We start from the raw sequence: 25031 nt of genomic DNA on the forward strand, positions 1-25031 counted from the left end.
CAACGCTAATCCACTGGTGGCAGGTACTTCCAGGAGAAGGTTCTCTCTCCGCCTCTTTCCCCGCTGAGCTGAGCGGCTAATGGGTTGAACTACTGACCCTATGGTTAGCAGCCCCAACATTATCCCCCAGGGCTCCTGAGACCAGGCGCTCAAGCTAAGGACCCCCCCCCCCCCGCCCGGTCCCTGTGCACCCCATGGTGAATGTGACAGCAGAGTGAGAGTCTGGGCATTAAGGGTGCCTTTTGAGAATATCAGTCTCCTCCAGGAGGCCAGGGGCTAGCTTGGTTTCCTAGTACTGTTGTACCAGAAATGCCACAAGTGGCTTGCTTTAAGGAGCAGACCCTTCCGGAGAGGAGAACCCGCCAGCATGGGGGGCTCTGGCTCTGCAGGAGGCTCTCCGGGAAGGTCCTTGTCTCCCAGCTGCTTTAGCAACGGGAGTCCCTTGGTTCCTTTGCCAACATGGGCGTTTATCTCCACGCCTCGCCTGCTGTCTGGGCGTGATTCTGTATCGGATCTGCCTTTTTATGACTCAGACATGGTTGGATTTAAAACACCTTGCATCCATAGGACCTCATTGGCATAACAAAACCCTATTTCTAAATGGGATTACATCCATGGGGATAACCATTGGGGTTCTAATGGGGTAAAAGGATGCTCCTGCCCTCCTGTACCCCCTGTGGTGCTCAGAGCCAAGTGGGCAGGTGCTTCTGGGAAGTGGGAGGGAGAGAGATTTAGACTACTGCTTGGTTGGAGGGGATCTCAAAGTGAGATGCGTAGATTGGTGATCATATGCCTCTGATTCAGAGAGATCATGGCCTTGGGTTTTCATCCAATGAAATAGTACCCCAATGAAAATAGTACCCCCAAAATGACTTGCTCAAGGCAATGTGGCACTGAAGAGCTCTCTATTTGAGGGGCACACAACTCAGCCCCTCACCGGGTAGCCTCCCAGAGCCACCCTGGGCGGGCAGAGAGGTGGAGCTGGTTCCCTACAGAGGGTGGTGAGGACGCTGCTGCGCACACGCACTCGAGAAGGCCAGAGGCGGCTGAGCAGCAGGGTCTGCCTTTGACGGTGAGGAAGTGCTGCTCCTCACGGGGACAGTTCCAGCAAAGAGCACAGTGGAAGCCAAATGAGAGGGAATGGAGAGCTGAGTGGGTGGTAAGGAAATAGCAGGGGGCTGTGTGCAGGCCAGCTTTTCAGTCAGTTTGACTGCTCAGTGGGCGAAGATGAGCAGTAGGGAAAAGGAAGTCTAATGTAACTGTAGACCTTCTCGGAGGCTGCTGGAAGGAGCTGTGTGACCCTTCTCTGCTCTGCCCTGCCACCTACAGGGGAGGCGGGTGGCCACCCCACCCCCCTTGCTTCTGCCCTGCGGGGTACACTGTGGTACTTGGAGCCGTGAGTACACGCTTCTGAGAAGTGGGAGGGAGTGATATTCACTACCGCTTATTTGAAGGGGATCTCAAATAGAGATGCGCAGATTGGTGGTTGTGTGCCTCAGAGAGAGAACGCCCTTGTGTCTTTACTCCCATGGAAATGGTACCCCAGAAAAAGGCTTTCTAAAGGCAGTGTGGCCCTGAGAAGCTTTCTAAGCCCTCAGTGCTAAAAGAGCTAGACAGCTCTGTCCCCATGCAGGGGGTCGTATAAGTATTTATGCTGCAGCCTCTGATCACAGCACGGTGACTGCATAGTGGAGGTTAAAACCCAGAGAACCAGAGGGGACCCCAGTGTTCCTCTGCCCCTCAGGAGGTCCCGGGGGGGGGATCCTGGTCTAGTCTTCAAGCCGAGAGCATCCGGGAAAAACTCTGAACGCCCAACAGTACACTGGCAGTGTGGGGGCACAGCTGATTGGTGCTTTGCATATTGGGCAGGTTCCTGTGGACCCTCAGAGCAACGACCCTACCCAGTCTGACAAACAGGAAATTCTCTGCTTGTGCTTCAGCCCCTCCGAGGAAACCCTGATTGCCAGCACCAGTAAAAACCAGCTCTACAGCATCACCATGTCCCTGACAGAAATCAGCAAGGTAAGGCTCCCTTCCAGACCATTCTTGCCGAGGGACCGGACACTGCAGGCGCACATGGTAATCCAAAGAAGCCAAGTCCTCCCACCGCAGAGCAAAAGAGGCTCTGATGTTAAGATGTGCACTTGGAAGCACTGATCCACTCGTGGTGGAATTGTGTTTGCTGCAGTGCCTTTAGAAGACACAGTGCATTACTGGTCAGATTTAAGTTGCACATAACCTTTTACCCCGCAATTGCATGTCAGGGGATTTAATTTACTGCTGGGGTGCTGCAAGAGGCTGATATAAGACAATTGCAGCTTTGTTTTGCTTTGGAATAGCAACGCGGGTGTAAATATATTGCAGACATTAAAGCAGAACCAGAAGAGCACTATTAAAGATAAGAAGGATCATTTTGTATTGATAAATACTCATTTAATCCAAAGACATTACAGTTTTATATTTGCGTGCCCCTAATGGCCTGAACTGAATAGGCCATTTGCAATCACAGTGGTATGTTCTAACATATCGCCTGGAAACTGTGTTAAATAAGAGTCACTGTAATTGTATTTATTTTTTAAAAGAGGACAGACAAAAAAAATTAGAAAATAGAAGAATTGAATTTATGGTGAACACTCTGGACTGATTGGGCATATGTAGAACTCTGCTCACTGCAGCTGCAGAATGCAGCTTGTGTGTGAGATAGTAGTTAGACGTGGCCATACATGGCTCCTTTAAAAAATACTCTGAAATCATACATCAAAATCAGTAACAAAGAGAAAAAAATTTTTAAGAAAGCATTAGTATGCCTATTTATATAAAGGCCTTCTACAAACCAACAAGAAACAGACAACCAAATCAAATCAATACATAAAGTACAAAAATACTTCCTAAAATAAATTTTCAAATGGCCAATTCATTTTGGGAAAAACCGCTCAACTCTTTCTGTAATCAGAGAAATGCAAATTATAACCAAAGTGATATGAAGGAAAGCTATTATACACTGCTGATGGGAAGTTACATTGGTGCAAACCCAACCAACCTCACTGCGGGAAAACACTTTAGCATGATCTGGTTACGCTGTGGTTCCAAACACTGCCTCTATCCGACTCAGCACTTTCAAATCCAAACTAAGTCCACCCAATCAATTACAACTCACAGTGAGCTACAAGACAGAGTGGAGCTGTCCCCCGGGACCTCTCAGTTTGTCGGCCTTCACAGCGGCAGACTGCCACAGCTTTCTCCTATAGAGCAAGTGGTTTAAACCACCAGCCTCTCTGTTAGCAGCCCAGTACTTAACCACTGTGCCACCAAGGTTCCTCTCAATAGTTCCAGTCCAGGGCATATACCTAGATGAACTCTGACAGACCTGTATCAGGATATGTACATGATTGTTCATATTACATTGCTTGTAATAGCAAAATCATAGGAAAATTGGCCACATTAAGCAGAATAGGTTCATAAATTGTGATAAATCCATACAGTGAGATGACATATACAAAGGGGGTACCCCCCAAAATGGATTTTTTTCAAAGCTATATATTTAGATATTTTTTACAAAACAGCCTTATCACCCTCAATGTATTCTCCATTACACTTAATACATTTGTCAAATCTATGATTCCATTCTTGAAAACATTTTTCAAACTCATCTGCACCTCCCTTATTTTTTTATTCACCTCTTCTGCTTCATAAAATCCCTGTCCTATCATGCCCCTCTTCATTCATGGAAACAAAAATAAGTCACATGGGGCAAGGCCAAATGAGTAAGGTGTGTGGGGCAAGAGAAGCATGATGTTTTTTTGCCAAAAATTGCCACACTGACTTGGCTGTGTGAGCAGGTGCACTGACATGGTGGCAAAACCAGTCTCCCATCTGCCACAAATAGGCCTTTTCTGTTACACACTGTTATGCAATCATTTCAGAACCTCTAAATAGAAAGCTTGATTAACAGTCTGGCCTGGTGGAAAGAACTCCAGATGCACTATGAATTGACATTTTCGTCCATTCGGGAAGTTGACGGATATCCAGAATGAGGTGTGTCATCAATCAACATTTCACCTTTTTTGAAACTAGAAAACCATTCATACACTTGAGTTTTTCCTATAGCTCTGTCCTTGTAAACTGTGCTTAACATCACAATGGTTTCTGCTGCATTCTTCCCAGAGCAGGAAACAAAATTTCACAGCCACACCCTGTTCTCTGAATGCAGCCATCACAACACGAGGTTTGAACCAAAGAGTTTTTATGAAAAAATTCACTGTGACCAGAGCGAATCTTCCCAGAGAACGCCACTGGGTACACTCTGAGAGGGAGTTGCTCAATGCTCCCCTAGTGGGAAAAAATGCATACTAAGAAAGCTCCGCCCAGGGAGCTATTTCCTCTTTGTTTGTTGGGGGAAGGGGGAGTAATCCCTCGAATATAATGACATGAATAAATGTCATAGAGAATCTGGGTTAAAACAATAAATATCATACACAGTATAATTCTTTAATTTTTAAATGATCAAAACTAGTTTGTACTGTTTATGTTTTCTGTAAAGAAAAGCAGGAAATCATGATTTCCAATTCCATGTTTGGAAATCACTAACCAAACAGGAGAGTGGTTATCTTGGGGAGGGAAGAAAAGAACAGATTAGGGGATTTAGGAAGCTGGAAGTTGCTGTTTCTTGACTGGGTGGTTGTTAGTGAATATTTATTTTATAATGGCTCATTAAATAATATAAATGTTTTGGTTTTTTAAAAACATTAGGGGCTCATACAACTCTTATCACAATCCATACATATACATGTATAAAGCACATCCGCACATTCCCTGCCCCAATCATTCTCAAAGCATTTGCTCAGGTCCTCTTTTTTTTTTTCCCTCCCTCCCCACTCCCCCGTCCCTCATGTGCCCTTGGTAATTTACACATTGTTATTTTGTCATATCTTGCCCTATCCGGAGTCTCCCTTCCCCCCTTCTCTGCCGTCCATCTCCCAGGGAGGAGGTCACTTGTGGATCCTTGTAATCAGTTCCCCATTTCCAACCCACTCACCCTCCACTCTCCCAGCATCGCCCCTCACACCCTTGGTCCTGAAGGTATCATCCACCCTGGATTCCCTGTGCCTCCAGCCCCCATAAGCACCAGTGTACAACCTCTGCCCTATCCAGTCCTGCAAGGTAGAATTCGGATCATGGTAGTTGGGGGGAGGAAGCATCCAGGATCTGGGGGAAAGCTGTGTTCTTCATCGGTACTACCTCGCACCCTAATTAACCCATCTCCTCTCCTAAACCCCTCTATGAGGGGATCTCCAGTGGCCGACACTTGGGCCTTGGGTATCCACTCTGCACTTCCCCCTTCATTCAATATATATATATATATACACACACACACACACATATATATATCTTTTTTTTTTTTGCATGATGCCTTATACCTGGTCCCTTTGGCACCTCGTGATCGCACTGGCTGGTGTGCTTCTTCCATGTGGGCTTTTTTTGTTTCTGAGCTAAATGGCCACTTGTTCACCTTCAAGCCTTTAAGACCCCAGACACTATCTCTTTTGATAGCCGGGCACCATCAGCTTTCTTTGCCACATTTGCTTATGCACCCATTTGTCTTCAGCGATCCTATCATGGAGGTGTGCAGCCAATGATATGATTTTTTGTTCTTTGATGCCTGATAACTGATCCCTTCGGGACCACTCGATCACACAGGCTGGTGTGTTCTTCCATGTGGGCTTTGTTGCTTGTGAGGTAGATGGCTGCTTGTTTATTTTCAAGCCTTTAAGACCCCAGTCACTATCTCTTTTGATAGCCGGGTACCATCAGCTTTCTTCACCACATTTACTTGTTCACCCACTTTGGCTTCAGCTGTTGTGTCGGGAGAGTGAGCATCATAGAGTGCCAATTTAATAAAAGAAAGTATTCATTCATTGAGGGATTGCTTGAGTAGAGGCCCAAGGTCCTTCCGCCACCTTAACACTAAACCTATAAATGTAGACACTTAGATCTATTTCCCCATCCTCATATATATGTTTGCATGTACATGTCTTTGTCTAGACCTCCATAAATGCCCCTTGACTCCCAACTCCTTCCTCCATCTCCCTTGATAATATAAATGTTTTATAGAGAACAGAACTGAAAGTCAGACCTCCATAAATGCCCCTTGACTCCCAACTCCTTCCTCCATCTCCCTTGATAATATAAATGTTTTATAGAGAACAGAACTGAAAGTCCAGAAATAAACTCACACATTCAAGAACAATTGGTATTTTGACAAGGGTGTTAAGACCTTCATTGGGAACACAATAGTCTCTGGATTCAACTTTGTTCGCGCAACTGAATGCTCACATGCAGAAGAATCTGGGCCCATGTCTCACACCAAAAAGGAAATTAATTCAAAATCCACAAAGGACGTAAATGTGAGAACAAAAGCCATACAACTCTCAGAACACATAGGAGTAATGCTTTTTATTAAAATAATGGATTCTTACTTCTGACACCAAAAGCATAAGTAACAAAAGACAAAATTTTCTTTCTGAGGGCATGAAGTGTTCTAAAATCAACTGTGATGATAGAAAACCATTGAAATGCACACTTCTCTATATTTTTTAATCGTTTTATTAGGGGCTCATACAACTCTTATCACAATCCATACACACATCCATTGTGTAAAGCACATCTGTACATTCATTGCCCTCATCATTCTCAAAACATTTGCTCTCCACTTAAGCCCCTGGCATCAGCTCCTCATTTTCCCTCCCTCCTCACTCCCCCCTCCCTCATGAGCCCTTGAAAATTCATAAATTATTATTTTGTCATATCTTTCTCTGTCTGACGTCTCCCTTCACCCACTTTTCTGTTGTCCATCCCCCAGGGAGGAGGTCACATATAGATCCTTGTAATCGGTTCCCCCTTTCTAACCCACTCTCCCTCCACCCTCCCAGTATCACCACTCACCACTGGTCCTGAAGGGATCATCCGCCCTGGGTTCCCTGGGCCTCCAGCTCCTATCTGTACCAGTGTACAACCTCTGCTCTATCCAGACTTGCAAGGTAGAATTCGGATCATGACATTGGAGGGGGGGGGGAGGGAGGAAGTATTTAGGAACTGGAGGAAAGTTGTCTTTTTCATCGGTGCTACGCACACTTCTCGTTTTTTTCTAATTTGAACTATATACTTTAAATGGGGGGATTGTATGTAAATCTTATCTCACTAAAACTATTTTTAACAGACGATTCCATGTATCACTGTTTGTTTAAACCCCCAACCTAGAAATGACCCAAACTCCCCTCTGCTGTAGCATGAATACATTGTGGTGTTTTCATCCAGTAGACCACTGTGGTAATTAAAATGCACTAAGCTTAGATACACACAGCAAAATCAATGCATCTTTAAAGAAGCATCATATTGAGCTAGATAAGCCAAACACAACAGATTTTTTATTGTATTATTCCAGTAATATAAAGTTTGAAAACAGGAAAGATTAAATTCTATTGTTTAGTGATGTAATTAGATACTAAAGCTGTAAAGAATAGCATGGACATGAATGTCAAAGAAAGCAGGATTGTAATTACCTATAAGAGGAAGGAAGGAATATGCAGGCAGCTTCCTGGGTGTTAATAATAGGTTATAAGAGTTTGTTAAGCGTATCATTTTGACTTATGCACATTTCTATATTGTTATTTTACTTGTTAGTAAAATATTTTTAAAATAAAATTGTAATGTACTGAGCAAATATCATGGAGGCCACATCTGACTCCTCTGGCTGCACGGGGGGCGGTGGGGGGGCGGGGCTAGGAGAAGCCACCTCAACGCCGGCCCAATACCAGTAGCCCCACAGTGGAAGTCAGGCATGCCTCCACCTTCCATCCTCCTTTAACCCTGCGCTGACCCCAGCTGGTCCTCCATGGCACTCTGCTTCTCTGCTGGGTTTGATAATCCACTGCCGTGGCCACACACGTTCAGCAGGGAAGTTGGCAGGTCACCACCAGTCAAGAGAGGAAAACAGTAAGGGCCACAGCAGCACCTCTCCTCGGCCACTAGCTAGGTCGTTCTCTGTTCCTTAGCCTCTCAGCCGCGGCCTCCCTTGACCTCTGCCTTGTCCGAGGACTGGGGAAGCCCGCCTGCTCCCCTGCCTCACAGTCTCATGGTCGGTGGGCACCGTTGCTCTGGTGCCCCTCATCTTGGTGCAGCACGGCCTCTGCTTCCCCCGCCCCCTCAGGCAGGGATCCTGAAAGAGCGTGCTGCACTGGTGGCTCTTGGTCCTTGATGGCCCTAGGGAGCCTCCACTCCTGCTTCCGAGATGCCTCCTTAGAGCCAGGGGAATGGCAAAACTGACCAGTCCCTGAGCTTGAGTCCTCTGTGGCTTATTTGCGTGGCCCTGACCGATCATTTGGGGGGAGTTATAGAGAAATGGGTGGAAGAGCCATCTTAAGGAACTTCACTTTACCACATGTGCCATGATGAGGTCCTTTTCATCCGAAGAATGCAGGGACATCACAACAAACTAGCGCACCAGTGCCGCTCAGCGCACCACTAGTGACCAGAAACTGCTGGCCAAAGGAAGCATTATTGGAACAGTCAAGGCCACCTTGTCACACAACCTCGAGGGAATAATTGGCATATAAAATATAGATGCAGAAAGTGCATTTTATAAAGTTCTGCTACTAGAAAAACAGGAACAGAATGAAGCTTAACAAATGCATGCAGTATGTCAAACAACCTCTAACAAATACATTATTTAACCGAAACTCAAGATTCCTTTCCATTAATGTGGGCTCGAGACAGGCTCCCTGACACAACACGCCAGCACACTGCTGAGGGTCCTGGCCACGCACTTCCAGGAGGAAAAGAAAGCTTGAGTACGAACAAGGAGTTACTAAATATAGAAAAGAAGAGACAAAATAGTCATTTACATAGAAAAACAAAGAGTTTCTGCACATGATCAATACTGAGAGTTCACAAGGTTGCCAGATACAACACACACATCAAAAAGTTACTCTGCATCGATGTCTCAGTCTCCTAGTGTTTCTATAACAGAAAGTTGATTCTTTATCTGACACAGCACACAAAGATGCATTCAAGATCGAAACCGCTACATAATGGTGAGTAGAAGAATCTGTAAGAGTATCTTTGTGACCTTGGGATGGGAAAAGGTTTCTTAAACTAGATCCCAAAAGCAATAGAGTTGAAGACAATCCACATGTCCTTCCTAGGTAATAGAGAATTAAAATGGATTTGCACGATAGATTGTGAAACAGAAGCTAGTAAATTATGCATACATATGGTTCCCTTATAAATATAGTATTGAGAGAAAAAAGCAAAAGTGCTTCAGAATGATATGTGAAGCACAATGTCCCCTATAGAAATATAAAGCACACATACACATATATAATTTTCAAAGACATAAATACATGAATTGATGCCTGTGATAAGGAGCCCTAATGGCACAGTGGTTACTCTTTGGGCTTCAATCTTCAAGGTTAGCAGTTTGAAACCACCAGCCATTCCAGGGGGAAAGGGGACTTTCTACTTCCATAAAGAGTTACAGCCTTGGAAACTAGCCTCTACCCTGTCCTATAGGGTCACTGTGAGTTGAAATCAACTCAGTGGCCATGAGTTTTGATTTTGGATGAGAAGAAAGGAACAGGAGTGAGAATTGAGGAAGAATAGCATAAAATAAAGTTGGTCCTCTGTGAATTGATTCTGGTAATAGGCATCTCTGCTCCTGAGGTGCAAAATTAAACAAAGATATAAAATTAAAGAAATATGAGGCAAGGGCATCCGATGAGGTTTGGGAATGACAACAAGAGGAAGAGAGCTTCAAAAACAGTCTCCTTGGAGATTTGGAAAACGCCCCTATTGCAGGCAGCGTTGAATGCCCATTAGAGGCTTATGGCCAAGAATTTTAAGTGTAACCAGTAAGCCTGCTTCGTCTGGTTCTCCATGGTTACATAACTATTTAGCAGGACAAGAGGGTTGTTTTTCTTTTTGAGGAAAGAGAAATTTAGTGGATTTTGGAAAGCTAACAGAAATGTGCCCATGGAAAAAACAGGATGGCAATCCTGATGGTGAAGAACGAGCGCGGCCTGTCCTGGCCCGGCACAGGGATAGGCCCCTTCTGCTGCGAGAGTCAGTGCAGAGTTCAGAAGTGGGGGAGGCTGGAAGGAGGGATTCCCGTCTCCATGCCTCTGTCTTGGCTGCGAACAGACCCAAATTACAAGCACGTGCACCTCCCTGGATCTCCCAGGATCACTCCCCACTCGGGTCCCGTGGATGATGCCTGCGTTAGGTCAGGTAGACTAGAGAAACAAATCCAGGGACCCTCTTCCACGTGTCAGAGAGCTGTGTATCAAGAAGTAATGACACATCATGCAAACATCCCGGCCCAGTCCACATTAAGTCCATACGTCCCTCTTCAGACTCCCACAGCCACATGCAGTGATGCAGAATGCAGGAAGATCACCGACCAGTGGGTGCAGACGTGCATTAGACCTCGTGGTGGTGGCCGCATCACAGGGCTTTCCACAACCAGGGTGAGCCAGCAGGAAGGTGGAGGCAGAGAGAGGGGGAAGGTCCCCAGGGTCCTCCTTATGAGAAGGCCACGCCCACAAGGAGGCGCCAGCAGACTGTAACACTCCGACACTTTTTATCTTGCTTCAAGGTGACATGAACTGATGTCACTACCACAATGTGGTGACAGCAGACATCTGGAAGCCATGTGCCCGGGATTCACCTCCATGTGAAATCCTTCACCCAGCTCCCCTGACTGCTGGCCCTCAGCGGCATTGGCATAACTTGTCTGGACGGAAATCGGGCAGTACTTATCAATGGTCTCACAGTTGTACCATAGTACCCTGTATTCCACTTCAAGAATGCAGCTAAGGAAGTAATAGGAAAATCACATGCGGAATTGATACCCTGTCACGGGTGACTCTGATCACAAAATTGGCCACCACTTAAATGTTTCAACAGTAGGAGAATGATTAAGTAATAGAATACATGTAGAATAAAGCATTTTAATCATTTTATTGGGGGCTCGTAATAAAGCATTTTTATTGCCATTAAAATCATGTTTTCATGGAACAACGGCATAGGAAATCTGCATAATATGAGAACCATGCTCTCAGGCTACTTTCTGTACATCCAGATTAATTAATGCTCGTGGACATTCATTAGAACTGAAGCGCATAGCCAGCCTTTGAGCCCTTCGCCAGCTCTGACTCTGTGTGCTCTCTCCAGGGGGAACCCGCTCACTTTGAGTATCTGACACACCCATTGCACTCTGCCTCCATCACCGGTTTAGCCGCCTGCATCCGCAAGCCGCTCATTGCCACCTGCTCTCTGGACCGCTCTGTTCGCATCTGGAATTATGAGACCAAGTAAGGAAGGGAAGGCTTTGCTTCTATGGTATGCAGCGTTCCCATTACTCAGTGCTGTTGCCGGGAATGATTTCCATTGCAATCTTAATTAGACGTTGCCATTTTTAATTACTTAGAAACTTTCCGGCGGCAAAGGTGATGTGTTTGTTTTTCTAATCATGTCAGCCAACCTCCCTGTTTCTCACTCATGCATGACCTGGAAAATTACTGTTTGATGAAATGTTTACTACGCGCCAGGTAATAGGCTAGACAGTAGGGATGTAAAGATACACCGTCCCCCCCACCCCCAACAAACCCTTCTTGCATAAGCTCCTGTTTCCTTCCCGCCTCACGCCCCTTGGCTCTCCCCTGTGATTCTTCGAGCTGGACAGACCATCAGTCCTGCTGTCTTGTCCTTCGTAATCTGCTCCCGCTCCTCGTCAATTCCCTCATGCTTTTATCCCCCTGCCTCAACTTCTCTGAGAAGCTCCACGGTGACGATTGACCCCACCCTCTTTTCTTTGCTCGTGTGCACGGCTCCTGAGGTCCACTGGATGGGCTTGCGCAGCACGTGTGGCTTTTTAGAAACCCACCAGAGCTGTGTCTCTAACCCGACTAAGCAAGCCCCTGGTTTACCAGGCTCAGTACTGGACACTGTGTTCAAATGACCAGACAGGATCAATCCGTCATGGCAAACAATGCCATTCTCAAACGCTGGGATAAAAAGAGAACAGATATCATGGAGGACCTGGGGGATTTAGTGGGCGTGGCTTATCATTCAGTCCTTGATCTGTTTCCACAGCACTCTGGAACTATACAAGGAGTACCAAGAAGAGGCATACGCCATCAGCCTTCACCCGTCTGGACACTTCATTGTAGTAGGCTTTGCTGACAAATTACGCATTATGAATCTGCTCATTGACGACATACGTGCCTTCAAAGAATACTCCGTTAGAGGGTGCCGAGAGGTAAAAGTTGCTGGGGGTGAGGGGACTGTCCTTGGGCAGCCAGGGTGGAAATATCAAGACGTCTTGAGCGCTGGGAAGTGGAACCAAAGTCTCTCTCACGGAACTTCAACCAGTTGCCACTGAGTTGATTCCAACCCCTGGGGCCCAGTGTGTGTCCGAATACAGCGAGCACAGGCCCGCCCACGCTGACGTGTCAGAGGGAGGTTGCAGGCATCACTGGGCGGGCTCCAATGTCCAACCTTCTGGTCAATAACTGGGCACATTCTATATAACTTTAGTGACGGAGAAAAAGAATTCTGCACCAAACCTACTGAGCATAAGAGTCTATGCCCGTTTTTCCGATGCGCACCGAAATAGTTCATTGAGTCCCAGACCTCATAAGAGCCAGCTGCTCTGAGTCTTCTCCATCGAGTGTGCAGTCCTCAGAACGAGAAGGGTCAGGATCAGGGACACAGCTGAGAAGGCAAGGTTTGGAGATAGAGAGGAGCTGGAGGACAATCAGTGCCACAGCCAATCAGATCTTATCCCGAAATGACTAGCAGCCAATCAAAGCTTACCCCCAAATGGCTTGTAGAAACAAGATGGTGATTTGGAGAATAATGTTCCCCACTTATTGGGAAGCAGTGCTTTCACAGACCAAAAGGAAAGCCATGCCCAGTGGTGATCCAGTCAACTCCTGATCCGTGCACACGGCGCACAGTGTCAGCCTCGTGACCAGTAGAAGCTAGAGAACAAGCTCAACCGAAGTCACCGATTCTTCGCCCTGCTTACATCTTCCCCTTGGGTCAGAGCAGCCCTTGACTGTTGCTTCGTTGGATTGCCCGTTCCTCTCATTCTTGCTCTCTCGTTGCGTTTTCCTGCAGTGTTGCTTTAGCAATGGCGGCCACCTGTTTGCGGCAGTCAATGGAAACGTGATTCACATTTACACCACCACAAGCCTGGAGAACATCTCAAACCTGAAAGGACATACCGGGAAGGTAAACATGTGAACGGGGCCCACACAAGCAAGGGACACCAAGCCCAGCATGTGCATGGCATTAGGATCAGCTGGGGAGAGGGGAAGGGATTCCTAAAAGAAAGAAACAGAAAGCAAACCAATTCCTCCTGGAGTCCACTATTGTCTTGAAGGGGGAATGTAGATTCAAACAGATTCAATTCAGTTGCTAACCTCAGTGTTGGTGCTCAGTGCTGTCAGGTCATTTCCGACTCATAGCGACCCTAGACTCAGAGACTCCGAGCAGAGCCCAACAGAAGGAAGCACTGCCTGGCCCTGTGCCACCCTCATGGTTGTTCTTTTTTTAAAACATTTTATTAGGGGCTCATACACCTCCTATCACAATCCATACATATACATACATCAATTGTATAAAGCACATCTGTACATTCTTTGCCCTCATCATTTTCAAAGCCTTTGCTCTCCACTTAAGCCCTTTGCATCAGGTCCTCTCCCCCCCCCTCCCCGCTCCCAATGAGCCCTTGATAATTTATAGATTATTATTTTGTCCTGTCTTGCCCTATCCGGAGTCTCCCTTCCCCCCTTCTCTGCTGTCTCACGGTTGTTCTTTGGTTGAGCCCACTGTTGCATCTCGTCGAGCGTCTTCCTCTGTATTTCCTCTGCCCCGCTGCTTTGCCAAGCACGTATCCTTTTCCAAAGACTGGTCCAAAGTACACGAGTCGAAACCTCGCCATCCTTGCCTCTCAGGCGCATTCTGGCTGCACTTCTACCAAGAAATACTAACTGCAATAAAGCAGACTCTCTGCCATCGAGTCCAACGGCGACCCCATAGGACAGAGTGGAACTGCCCCTGTGGGTGTCCGAGACGGTACCTCTTTATGGGGATGGAAAGGCTCTTCTTTCCCTACGGAGCAGCTGGTGGTCTCCGTGGTCTGCAGTCTGATGCGTGACCCACTGTGTCACCAGGGCCCAAGAAAAAAAAAGATGAAAAGAGGAAAAAACAAACGGTGTCATTCAGGTTGGAGCTCTTGATCCTAGAAGAGTTAGTTGGAATTAACCAGGCGCAGGGTGGAAATAGGCCAGCCCTGGTGGCATGGTGATTATATGTTGGGTTGCAATCCACATGATCAACAGTTGGAATCCACCAGCCGCTCAGCAGGGGATCGACACAGCTTTCTACTCCCATAAAGCATTATGGGCTCAGAAACCCACAGGGAGTGACTAAGAGTCAGCATTGACTGGATGGGAGTGACTTTGGGTTTTTTGTTTGTTTTTGTTTTTTAGGGGGATAATCATAGGAAATAAGGATCCAGACCCTGAGATGGGAGGGTGCATGGAGTATCAGAGAAAGTGAGGGATCTGGGGGGCTGGAACATGGGTGTCATTATAAAATGCCAGGATGAGCTGACATAGAAGAGATTGGCAGGGACCTAAGTACAAGGGCCCCACAAGAACCCATGCATTTGAGTGGTGCTGGAGAAGACTCTTGAAAGCTCCATGGACTGCTAACAGGACAAACTGACTGTCTTGGAAGAAGTACAACGAGGGTGCCCCTTAAAGATGGGTCAGGAGCTACACCACAGCTGTAGGGGTGGGGACAGAGAGGAAGACTACTAACAGCTCCATCTTTCTCCCACAAAGACTGAGTAGAGAGCCAGATGAAAGGAATCCCTACACTGCACTAGAGTTGCTGTGGGTCAGAACCACCACAACGTGCTCCTTTGAGGTGACTGTACATGGTAGGAGAGAGGAGTCAGATTTCCTGCTTCCCATGCAGCTAGTCAATTGACCCCATCACCATGTACCGAAAAAACTATGCAAATTGCCTTGGCATCCTTGTCAAAAATCAATTGACCATCAGGCTGTGGGTTTATTTCTGTACTCTCCATTATTTTCCATTGATCCAGAATGTCTATCCTCATGACAATAAGGGTTGTCTTTTTTTTAATTACTACACTTTAAGTGTTAAAATCAGATATGACCAGCTGATCAATTTCTGCAAAAATAGCTAGTATTGTGAAAGAGATGGTTCTGAATCTGTAGACCAAGTTGGGTAATATTGAGTAAATTGTTTTGTAGTTTTTAGTATACCAGTGTTGTACACTTTTAAATTAAATTTATACCTAATGATTCTATTTATGTTGATGGTATTGTGAATAGAATTGTTTTTATAATTTCATTTTCAGCTTGTTTTTTCTCTCCAGTATATAGAAGCATAATGAAGTTGTATATTGATTTTGTATCCTTCAGCCCTGCTGAACCTGCTATTCTAATAATATTTTAATGCATTTCTTGGAATTGTCTGTATTCGTGGCATCTGAAAATAGGGCAATTTACTTCTTCCTTTCCAACCTAGCTGTTGTTTACTTCTTTTTCTTATCTAATTTCCCTGTCTAAAATCTCCAACACAGTGCTATATAAAAGTGACAAGATCAGCCACCTTTTCCATGTCCTGATCTGAGAGGGGAAGCATGCAGTCTTCCACCATTGCAACGTTCTCACTGCCGTTAAGTCAATTCCAACTCTGAGTAACCCTGTAGCACAGGCTGGAGCTCCCCTGTAGGGTTTGAGTCTTTCGACTTTAAGGGAGCTAACAGCCTCGTCTTTCTTCCTCAGGGTGGCTGGTGGGTTCAAACCACTTCCCTGGTAGTTGGCACCTCGGTACATAGCCCACAATACCACCAATCTTGGCTGTGAGTTTTTCATAGATGCCATTTATTGGGTTGAGGAAACTTCATTCTATTCCTAATATATTAAGTGTTTTCATCATGAAAAGGGGTTTGGAATTTGTCAAACGCTTTTTTAATACATCTATTGAGATGACCATATTGTTTTGTCCTCTATTAATGTAGTGTATTCCATTACCAGATTTTCAGGTGTCAAATCAGCCCTGCGTTGTTGAAATAAATTCTATTTGATCCTTATAGAGAGAGTTTTGTGATACTGAATAATAAAGTTTACTAGTAGTTAATTGAAGATTTTTTTATGTTTATATTAATAGGGACAGTGGCCTAAAGTTCTCCTGTCTTACAATGTCTTTGTTTGCTTTTGGTATCAGGGCAATACTGGCCTCATATGATTAACTGGGAAGTGTTTCCTCCTCATTGATTTCTTGGAAGAATGGAATAGCTGTAATATCGGACACAAGAGACCTTTTTAAAAGTTACTAGAGAAAAATAAGAATATTTCGCAATGATAGGACAAATTCCTATGTGGACATATATTACCAAAACTGATTAGCGAAGAAAAATGAATACCAATCCTTTATGTAGTCTGCCATTGTGCTTGAATCCATGTAGCTACTAGCATCTTTTACTTTTACTCCATGGATATTTCCTGCTTTTTACAGCACCCCATGCATATGAAGTTCTCAGTACTCTAAAGTGAGTCTCAGGCAGAGTTGAAGACCTTGACTTACAGCCTGATCTTTCCATAGGCAGAACCCTTACTCCACTGCATCAGCGCTAGGGCCCCAAACGGGCAACTAGTTGCCACTGACTCCCAGCTCCTGGAAAGCCCAGGCGTCTCAGAGGAGAGCTGTGCGCTGTCAGGTTTTCAGGGACCTGCTTCCCCAGGAGGGACAATCCTCGGAGTGGGCCGAGGGGAACGCGCTGGGTAAGCAGGGTAAGACCCTGTCTTCGTGGCCACGTCTGTTTGGAGTCCAGCTTTGCGACATGGGGCTTGGACTGGGGTACGAAACACTAAGAGCCTGGCCCTCTGCGGGTAAAATGCTAGCCCAATTCTGGGAACTTGAAAGAGCATCTCCTGAGCCACACCAGGAGAATGAAGAAGCAGCTCAGGGTTCTGAATGAGATGAACGGACTTTCTGGAATGTTTCTCCCTCATTTGCTGTCGGCCCTTAGGATGCTTTTTTAAAATTTTCACTGGTGGTTATGGATTGAAAAGTACGTTGTCCCCCAACCTTATGTGACTTGGTGATGATGTAAGGGTTTTATTTGGTAGTTATGATGTAATCATCCCTCATGATGTGATCTCATGTGCTGAGCCAATCAGCTGTAAGGGCCTTCGTGTGGGATACTAAGCCCTTCATCGGGTCACAGCCCTGGTCCAGTGAAAGGGGAGTCCCCTGGGACGTGGCTGTGTCACTGTTTACCTTGTAAGGGAAGGACGGACCACAGAACCACCAAGAAAGAAGAGCCAGGAGCAGCGTGTGTCCTTGAGACGCAGGCTCTCAGCGCTGTGAACCTCCTAGATCGCAGGGAAGATCGATCCCCAGGAGCACAGGATCCACAGGTTTAGAAGGACAGGAGGACCTCCCTCCAGAGCCACGGGAGGGGAAGAGACGATACATTTTGTTAGTTAAAGCTATCCACTGCGGTACTTCTGTCAGAGCAGAGCTAGATAAACGAGACGCCAGCTAACATATTTCATGGACGAGAGGGTCAGCCGAACCCCTTATTCTTCCCTTCCCAGAAATCCTGCTCTGTCCTATTTTTGCAAATTCCTGTAAATGTGTAATCCTTTCCAAATATTTTTAAATGTTTATGCAGAACAATCATCGATTGGTTGTAATGTGATAGAAATTTTAATTTGGGTTATCATGTTCATAAAGTCAACAAGACATGGCAATGTCTCATCTTTGGAACTTAGCAAGCCCCTGGGGAAATGGCCTGTAAACATTCCCAAGAAGCATATTGAGCGCCTCTCTCTGACGCCTCAATCTAGTAGTGCATCTGAGGAGTGGGCCCCCTTCCCCATGGTGGGGTGTGCTCATGGATGTGGCGCACGCTCACTCCCGCTGGCTATGTCTCCGTGCCCGCAGATTCGCTCAGTTGTGTGGAATGCAGATGACAGCAGGCTGATCTCTGGTGGCACAGATGGTGCGGTCTATGAATGGAATCTAACCACGGGAAAAAGAGAGACCGAATGTGTGCTCAAGTCCTGCAGCTATAACTGCGTCAACATCTCTCCCGATGCCAAAATTATCTTTGCTGTTGGATCAGACCAGACCCTGAAGGAGATTGCAGACTCTTCGGTGAGCCTGTCCCTGCCACAGCCTCGGGCTGCTGCACTGAACCCAGAAGCCAGGCTCCCAGGCATGCGGAGAGAGTGTGCGTGGAAGCCAGGCCAGTGAGAACAGAGCCCTTGGATACCACCCGGCTCCACACTCCTTTTGGTCCCCCTGTTTTGATCGCTTTCTGAATTTATTGCGCAGGTGACTAGGTTATGTTGTGGGACCGTGTTCCACGTCTGTTTTGCTTACTGTGTGCAAACTTCTCTTCCACTCTGCAATCACAGAGGTCAGTGGCTTTTCTCAACCATTCTTCACCCTTTGTCTGGACCTAATGTCCTGGGGCATGGACAGAGTTGGAGGCAGAGCCCTGTCGTCTAGCTGCTAACCTGAACGCCGGTCATTCGGACTCCCCAGATGCTCTGGAGAGTGAAGTGCCTGTGGGCTTTCGTCCAGATCCACAGCTTTGGAAACCCTGGAGAGCATGTCCTACTTTGTCCGACAGGGTTGCTAAGAGTTGGAATTCATTCTCCAGCAGTGGGTTGCGTTTGGGTCTCGACTATCATGCAGTCTTGCCACTGTGTTCCTTAGAAGGCCCCACACTCTGGCACTTTGGTATTAGCACATGTGGTTCTGAAGGGGCGAGGGAGGAGAGATGAGCTCAGTAGAGTCCCTTCATCCCTACTGACTCGGACACCGGGTGTGTGCCTGGCTCCAGGAGCCAAAGACAGGGATCAGCCTTGGCTTTTCTGACGGCTTTTCATCGGTGCTCTCACCGTACAGTGAGGTGCCTGAGAAAGTACAGAGCTCCCACCACAGTGAGCTGACCTGAGGCGGGTTTCCCGGGGGTGGAACACAGCTTAGAGTAGGGCATCTCTCCTATGAGCTCCCAAGTACCTGGTGTCAGTTCTTTGGTGGGTTTTATAAAACGGTCTTCCAGAATGCAGTTCCTATAGAGCAAGGCCATGATACACTTCTCTTGGTCTCTCCTACTGGTTAGTGCACTGTTAGTACGCAGCAGCAGTAAGTAAATGTTAGATGGGTGCTTGGATGGATGGATTAGCATAAACTTGCTTATAAACCAAGCTGAACGAAGCCAAGTGATTATCAAACTCAGATGTCAAACTCACTGCCGTCAAGTCGATTCCAACTCATGGAGCTCCTGTCAGACAGAGTAGAGCTGCTCCATAGGGTTTCCAGGGCTGTAAATCTTTACTAACGCTGACGTCCTCTTCTTTGTCCTGTGAGAGGTCGGTTAGCAGCTGAGTGCTTGACCACTGCACTGCCAAGACCCCTTGCATACAATATCTATTATTGAATGTTTGCTGGATCAATGCTAATTGACCCCATATTCTTAGTTCAAGATGCACCATACATACGATGGCCGTCAACAGCACAGGCTTGGAAACCTAAGCATTTCTTATTAGCTGTGTGAGTTTGGACAAGTAGCTTAACATTTCTGTACTTTCAAATGAAGAAAACCCTAACTGGCCCAATGGGTCGTGTGACCCGAAGGAGTTGCAGCAAGTTAAAGATGTAGAACAGTACCTGATGCATAGAAAGTGCCATACAAAGACTTCCAGTTAGTAGTATGTAATGCATGCTGGTGCCATGGTGGATTAAGTGTTAGACTGCGAACCAAAAGGTTGGCGGTTCAAACCCAGCAACTGCTCTGAGGGAGAAAAATAAGGCAGTCTGCTCCTTGAAATCTTAAGCATCAGTTCTCGGCCCTTTGGCGTTGCTATGAGTCAGAATCAGCTCAACAGCAGTGACGGTGAATGTGGCGATAGTATTCTTCCTACCTTCTAAAATTGATCGTCTTCAGCCAAGCAACCAAAACATAGGTGGGTTTAGCCTTCTCTGTTCTAGGCATTATGCCAGATACTCTAAGGTATATATATATACATATATATATATACATATATATATACTATATTTATAAATATATATAAAGACTTTTAAAAAATTAGACTTCACCTACATTATTTTTAGAGGCGAGAAAGAGAATGATATGAAGACAGTGAGGACATGGCTCAGCCATCCCGCCCACCCCCACCCCCCACACTAAAGAGCAATGTGTCTGTTCCAGATCCTCCGAGAGATGTCGGCATTTGATGCCATCTACACAGCCATTGTTATCTCACATTCTGGGCGTATGATGTTTGTGGGCACCTCGATAGGGACCGTGCGTGCGATGAAGTACCCTCTGCCTTTGCAGAAGGAGTTCAACGAGTACCAGGCCCATGCTTCTCCCATCACCAAGGTGAGAGGGTAGCCGCTCCTCAGGGACTCAGCCGCAGACCCAGCGGTCAGTAGAGCCATTGGATCCTGACCTCCACATACCTTCTTTATCCTCCCAGCCTCCCCACGTGTCCTCTCTCCTTGTTTATTCCCTCACCATAGTTATTCATCCATCCAACCAGCCAGTAAGCATTTAAGGCTGTTAATACCATTTGCTTGAAACCAATTATAAGGATCTTTGGGTTGCTAACGGAAAGGTTGGTGGCTCCTCTGTGGGAGGACAGACCTGGTGACCCGCTCCTCTCAGGGGTTCGGCCTGGGAACCTCTGCGGCCACGCCACTCCAGCATCCAGGTCTGCTACGAGTCAGCATCGACTTCGCCATAGCAACAAACCACTCTGGAAGCTTATCCTAGGATAGCCTCAGCTACCTAAATAGTCGCACTTATCTACAAGATGGTTCACCATGATATTATGAATAATAATTGCCTATTGAGTCGGTTGTATAAGTGATTCAGGTAGGCATCAGGCTGTTAGCCACAAGATCAGTGGTTCAGACCCACCAGTCACTCTGTGGGAGAAAGAAGAGGCTCTCTAGTCTCATGAAGATTTACAGTTTCAGAAACTCTAGGCTTAGTTGTCAGACGATGGATGGAGAAGCTCAATATCAGCACCTAAGCCTAGGAGCTGTTCTACCCCAGCTTATAGGGTCTCTGTGAGTCTGACTCTGCTTGGTGGCAGTGGGCTGGATTTGGCTTTCAGTAGCAGGAGTCACCTAAGGAGTTCTGGTGGAGCCATGGGTAAGCCTCGGCTGCTGGATGAAGGTGAACACCTAACCCACCATCCACTCACGTGAGAAAAAGCAATTTTTCTTGCTGGTGGGACACGACTCAGAATGAAAAGAGCAGCCGCAAACATTAGTTAATAATCAGAATTTGGAATGTACAAAACATGAATCTAGGAAAATTGAACATTGTACAAAATGAAGTGAAATGCATAAAAATTCTAGGCATGTGGGAGCTAAAGTGGACATTGGTCATTTTGAATCCAAAAAACCATATTGTTGACTCTGCTGGGAATGAAATAATCAAGAGGAATGGCATTGCATTTATCGTCAAAAATAGGACATTTCAAGATCGATCTTGAAGTACAATGCTGTCCATGATAGGATTATCTATGTGTATATAAGAAAATCCAATCAATACAACTATTATTCAAATTTATGCACCAACCACACGAGCCAGTGATGAAGAATCCTACCAATGACTTCAGTCGAAAATGGACCGAACATGTGGTCAAGATGATTGGGATGCTGAAGTTGGAAACAAATAGGAACAGTGATTGGAAATACAGTCTTTGCAATAGAACAGACACCAGCGATCACATGATAAAACTTTCCAAGACCAACAACTATTTCATCACAAAGACAGTTTCCAACCACACAAAACTCCAGATGGAATACTCAGAAATCACCTTGACTGCATCTGTGAGAAGAGACCATGGAGAAGTGCAATATCAGCACCTAAACCTAGAACAAGGCTGACGGCAGAACACACCAGCAGCTCATATGGAGGTCCAGGTTGAAGCTGAAGAAAATTAAAGAGTTAAAATGTGGAAATAGGCCCTTGAGTCTATTCCACCTGAGTTCTGAGAACATCTTGTGGTAGTCACCTAATCTGGTGTTAATTTAAGGATTAAGAGTGTAGGGGTGGAGTCTAGGCTGTCAATCTGGAGATAGCCAATGAGACGTCTGTGTGGGCATGGGCCTTCTGAGAATCCTGGGAAATCTGGTACTTCATGGAGGCGAAAGACACCTCTCTCTGTCACTTCCTGGGAGACATTGCAGAAGACAAGCCACATAGACGCAACCAGAACTCTGAAGCCGGAGAGGCCACAGAGAGACCCCTGCCAGCGCTGAGATACTCACAATGCCACTGGATCCAAAGACTTTCTACCTACTGGCTTGTGATTGTCCTGCATTTGGCTTCATTGCATGTGTTTTGTGAGTCTGAAGAGGACTTTATAGATGAATATCAGACATATGGACTAATATCGGACTTATGGACTTGATCTGGACTGGGCTGGGATGTTTTCTCCATGTTAAATTTCCCTTGCATATGAACTTCTTTCTTATACACATATGTGTGTCCATGGATTTGTTTCTCTAGTCTACCCAAACTAACACACATCTCAAGAACAGATTTGACACATTGAACACTAATGACAGAAGACCTGATGAGCTACGGGAAGACATCAAAAATATCATGCATGAGGAAAGCAAAAGGTTATTAAAAAGACAGGAAAGAAAGAAAAGATCAAAGTGGAAGTCATAAGACACTCTGAAACTTACCCTTAATCATAGAGTAGCTAAGGCAAATGGAAGAAATGATGAAGAGCTGAACAAAAAATTCCAAAGGGCAGCTCGAGATGACAGAGTAAAATATAAAGAAATGTTCAAAGACCCTAGAGTTAGAAAGCTAAAAAGAACATGATCAGTATATCCTAAAGTCATAGAACTGGAGAAAAAAAATTAAGCCTGAAGTTGCCATATTGAAAGAGTCTGTGGACAAAATACTGAACAATGCAAGAAACATCAAAAGAAGATGGGAAAATCCAGAGTCACCATACCAACAAGAACAAGTACACATTCAACCATTTCAAGAGGAAGCATATGAATGAGAACCAATGGTACAGAAGGAAGAAGTTCAAACAGCTCCTAAAGCATTAGCCAAGAACAAGGCTCCAGGAATTGACAGACTACCAACTGAAATACTTCAATGAGCTAATGAAGCACTGGAAGCGCTCACTCGTCTGTGCCAGGAAATTTGGAAGACAGCTACTTGCCAACTGACTGGAAGAGATTCATATTTATACCCACTCCAAAGAAATGTGACCCAACAGAATGCTCAAATTACAGCACAATATCATTGATATCACATCAAGTAACAGTTTGCTGAAGACCAGCCAATGATGGTTGCAGCAAACATTGACAGGGAGCTACCAGAGACTGAGGCCGGACTCAGCAGAGGACACGGAACAAGGGCTGCCGTTGTTGATGGCTGAAAGCAGAAAATACACGAATGAGGTTCACTTGTGTTTTATTGACTTGCAAACATATTCAGCTGTGTGGATCAGAACCAACGAGAAAAATGGGAACCCCAGAACGCTACATTGTGCTCATGAGGGACATATGAGTAAGCATGGGGACAAATGTGCGGATGGTGCAGGAATGCAGTGCTGTGTGCATAAGGCCGCTATGGGGCAGAGCCAGCTCGAGGGCACCTAACAAGAACAGCCCACAAAGGAGTCCCGATGTGCCCACGGGTTTAGCACGCAGCTGCTAACCACACAGGCGGTAGTTTGAGAACAGACCCGGCATCCTGCTCCTGTGAACTCTTCAGAAGCCCCTAGGGGCAGTTCCACTCTGTCCGACCAGACCACCATGGTCTGTATCAATTCATCAGCACCCCAGTTGTCCATGATACGGATATAACTACTGTCAGACAATTTGATGTTGTCCCTCATTTTCTAACGATCTCACATAAAGTTGATCTGAACGCTCACGTCCAAGTTTGGGTGTGGACACAATTAGTCATTTCTCTGGGAGTCCTGTTTCTGGATCACATGGCAAATATTTATTTCATTTTCTAAAGAAGCTTCCAAGCTGTTTTCCAGAGGGTTTGCCATGTGACATTCCCAACAACAACGCGTGAGACTTGCCATTTTCCCTGTGCCTTCAGACTTAATTTTAGTAGTTTTGATATGTCCGGGGGAGGTCTTGGGGAGTACAAACCATTCATCCATTTGCCACCAACCAAAAGGTCATAGGTTGAGACCACCCAGAGGTGCCTTGGAAGAAAGGTCTGGAGAACTATTTCCCCAAACAGCCACTGACACACAGCGCCACCAAGAGTCGGAATAATTCAAGACAACCCACTGATTGTGCATGGTTACACTAAGGGCTTCGTAACACTTGTGGGAAAATTCCTTTATCTTTTAATTCCATCTTCCCACAAATTTTATAAAATTATAGAGAGAATAAATGAGAAAAAGTGAGTGCTCACCTGAAGAGACCAACCCCACAGCGACTACAGATAAAGCTTTGTTTTGCTTTGTTTTTATCCCATTAACTGAAGTCTGCCAAAGGTCCTACCTCATTCTTCCCCCAAGCTGCAGTCTTCCTCCCCGTGAGGTTCAGCCCAAGTCTCCAAGGAGCAAAGTTTGACATAAAAGCCACCCCATTGGGGTCCTCTATGGCCTCGGAAAGCTTCCTGCCCCTGATCTCTTTCTCCTCAGATGCTGATCACCTTTGATGACCAGTACCTGCTGACTGCAGCTGAGGATGGCTGTTTGTTCACCTGGAAAGTCTTTGATAAGGATGGGCGGGGCATCAAGAGAGAGAGGGAAGTGGGCTTTGCTGAAGAGGTGCTTGTTACCAAAACAGACATGGAAGAGAAGGTAAGAATCGGATCTACTGGAAAGGGATGTGGGAATTCCTTACTGGATAGCCTCGTTTCCTCAGAACAGCATCCAAGGTCCAGGGCAGATTCC

General features: G+C 45.9%; 1 protein-coding gene across 1 annotated transcript in view; it reads left to right on the forward strand.

The window, feature by feature from the left end:
• CFAP57 (cilia and flagella associated protein 57) overlaps nt 1–25031 on the forward strand; it is an 85527-nt gene that overhangs the window by 18442 nt on the left and 42054 nt on the right. The window contains exons 5-11 of the mRNA XM_075530674.1: nt 1870–2022; nt 11227–11366; nt 12148–12313; nt 13177–13290; nt 18052–18264; nt 20330–20503; nt 24777–24938. Coding sequence (XP_075386789.1) covers nt 1870–2022; nt 11227–11366; nt 12148–12313; nt 13177–13290; nt 18052–18264; nt 20330–20503; nt 24777–24938 — 1122 coding nt within the window. The remainder of the gene's footprint in view (nt 1–1869; nt 2023–11226; nt 11367–12147; nt 12314–13176; nt 13291–18051; nt 18265–20329; nt 20504–24776; nt 24939–25031) is intronic.

This window comes from Tenrec ecaudatus, chromosome 1 (assembly GCF_050624435.1).
Source record: "Tenrec ecaudatus isolate mTenEca1 chromosome 1, mTenEca1.hap1, whole genome shotgun sequence".
In the NCBI taxonomy this organism is placed as follows: Eukaryota; Metazoa; Chordata; class Mammalia; order Afrosoricida; family Tenrecidae; genus Tenrec; species Tenrec ecaudatus.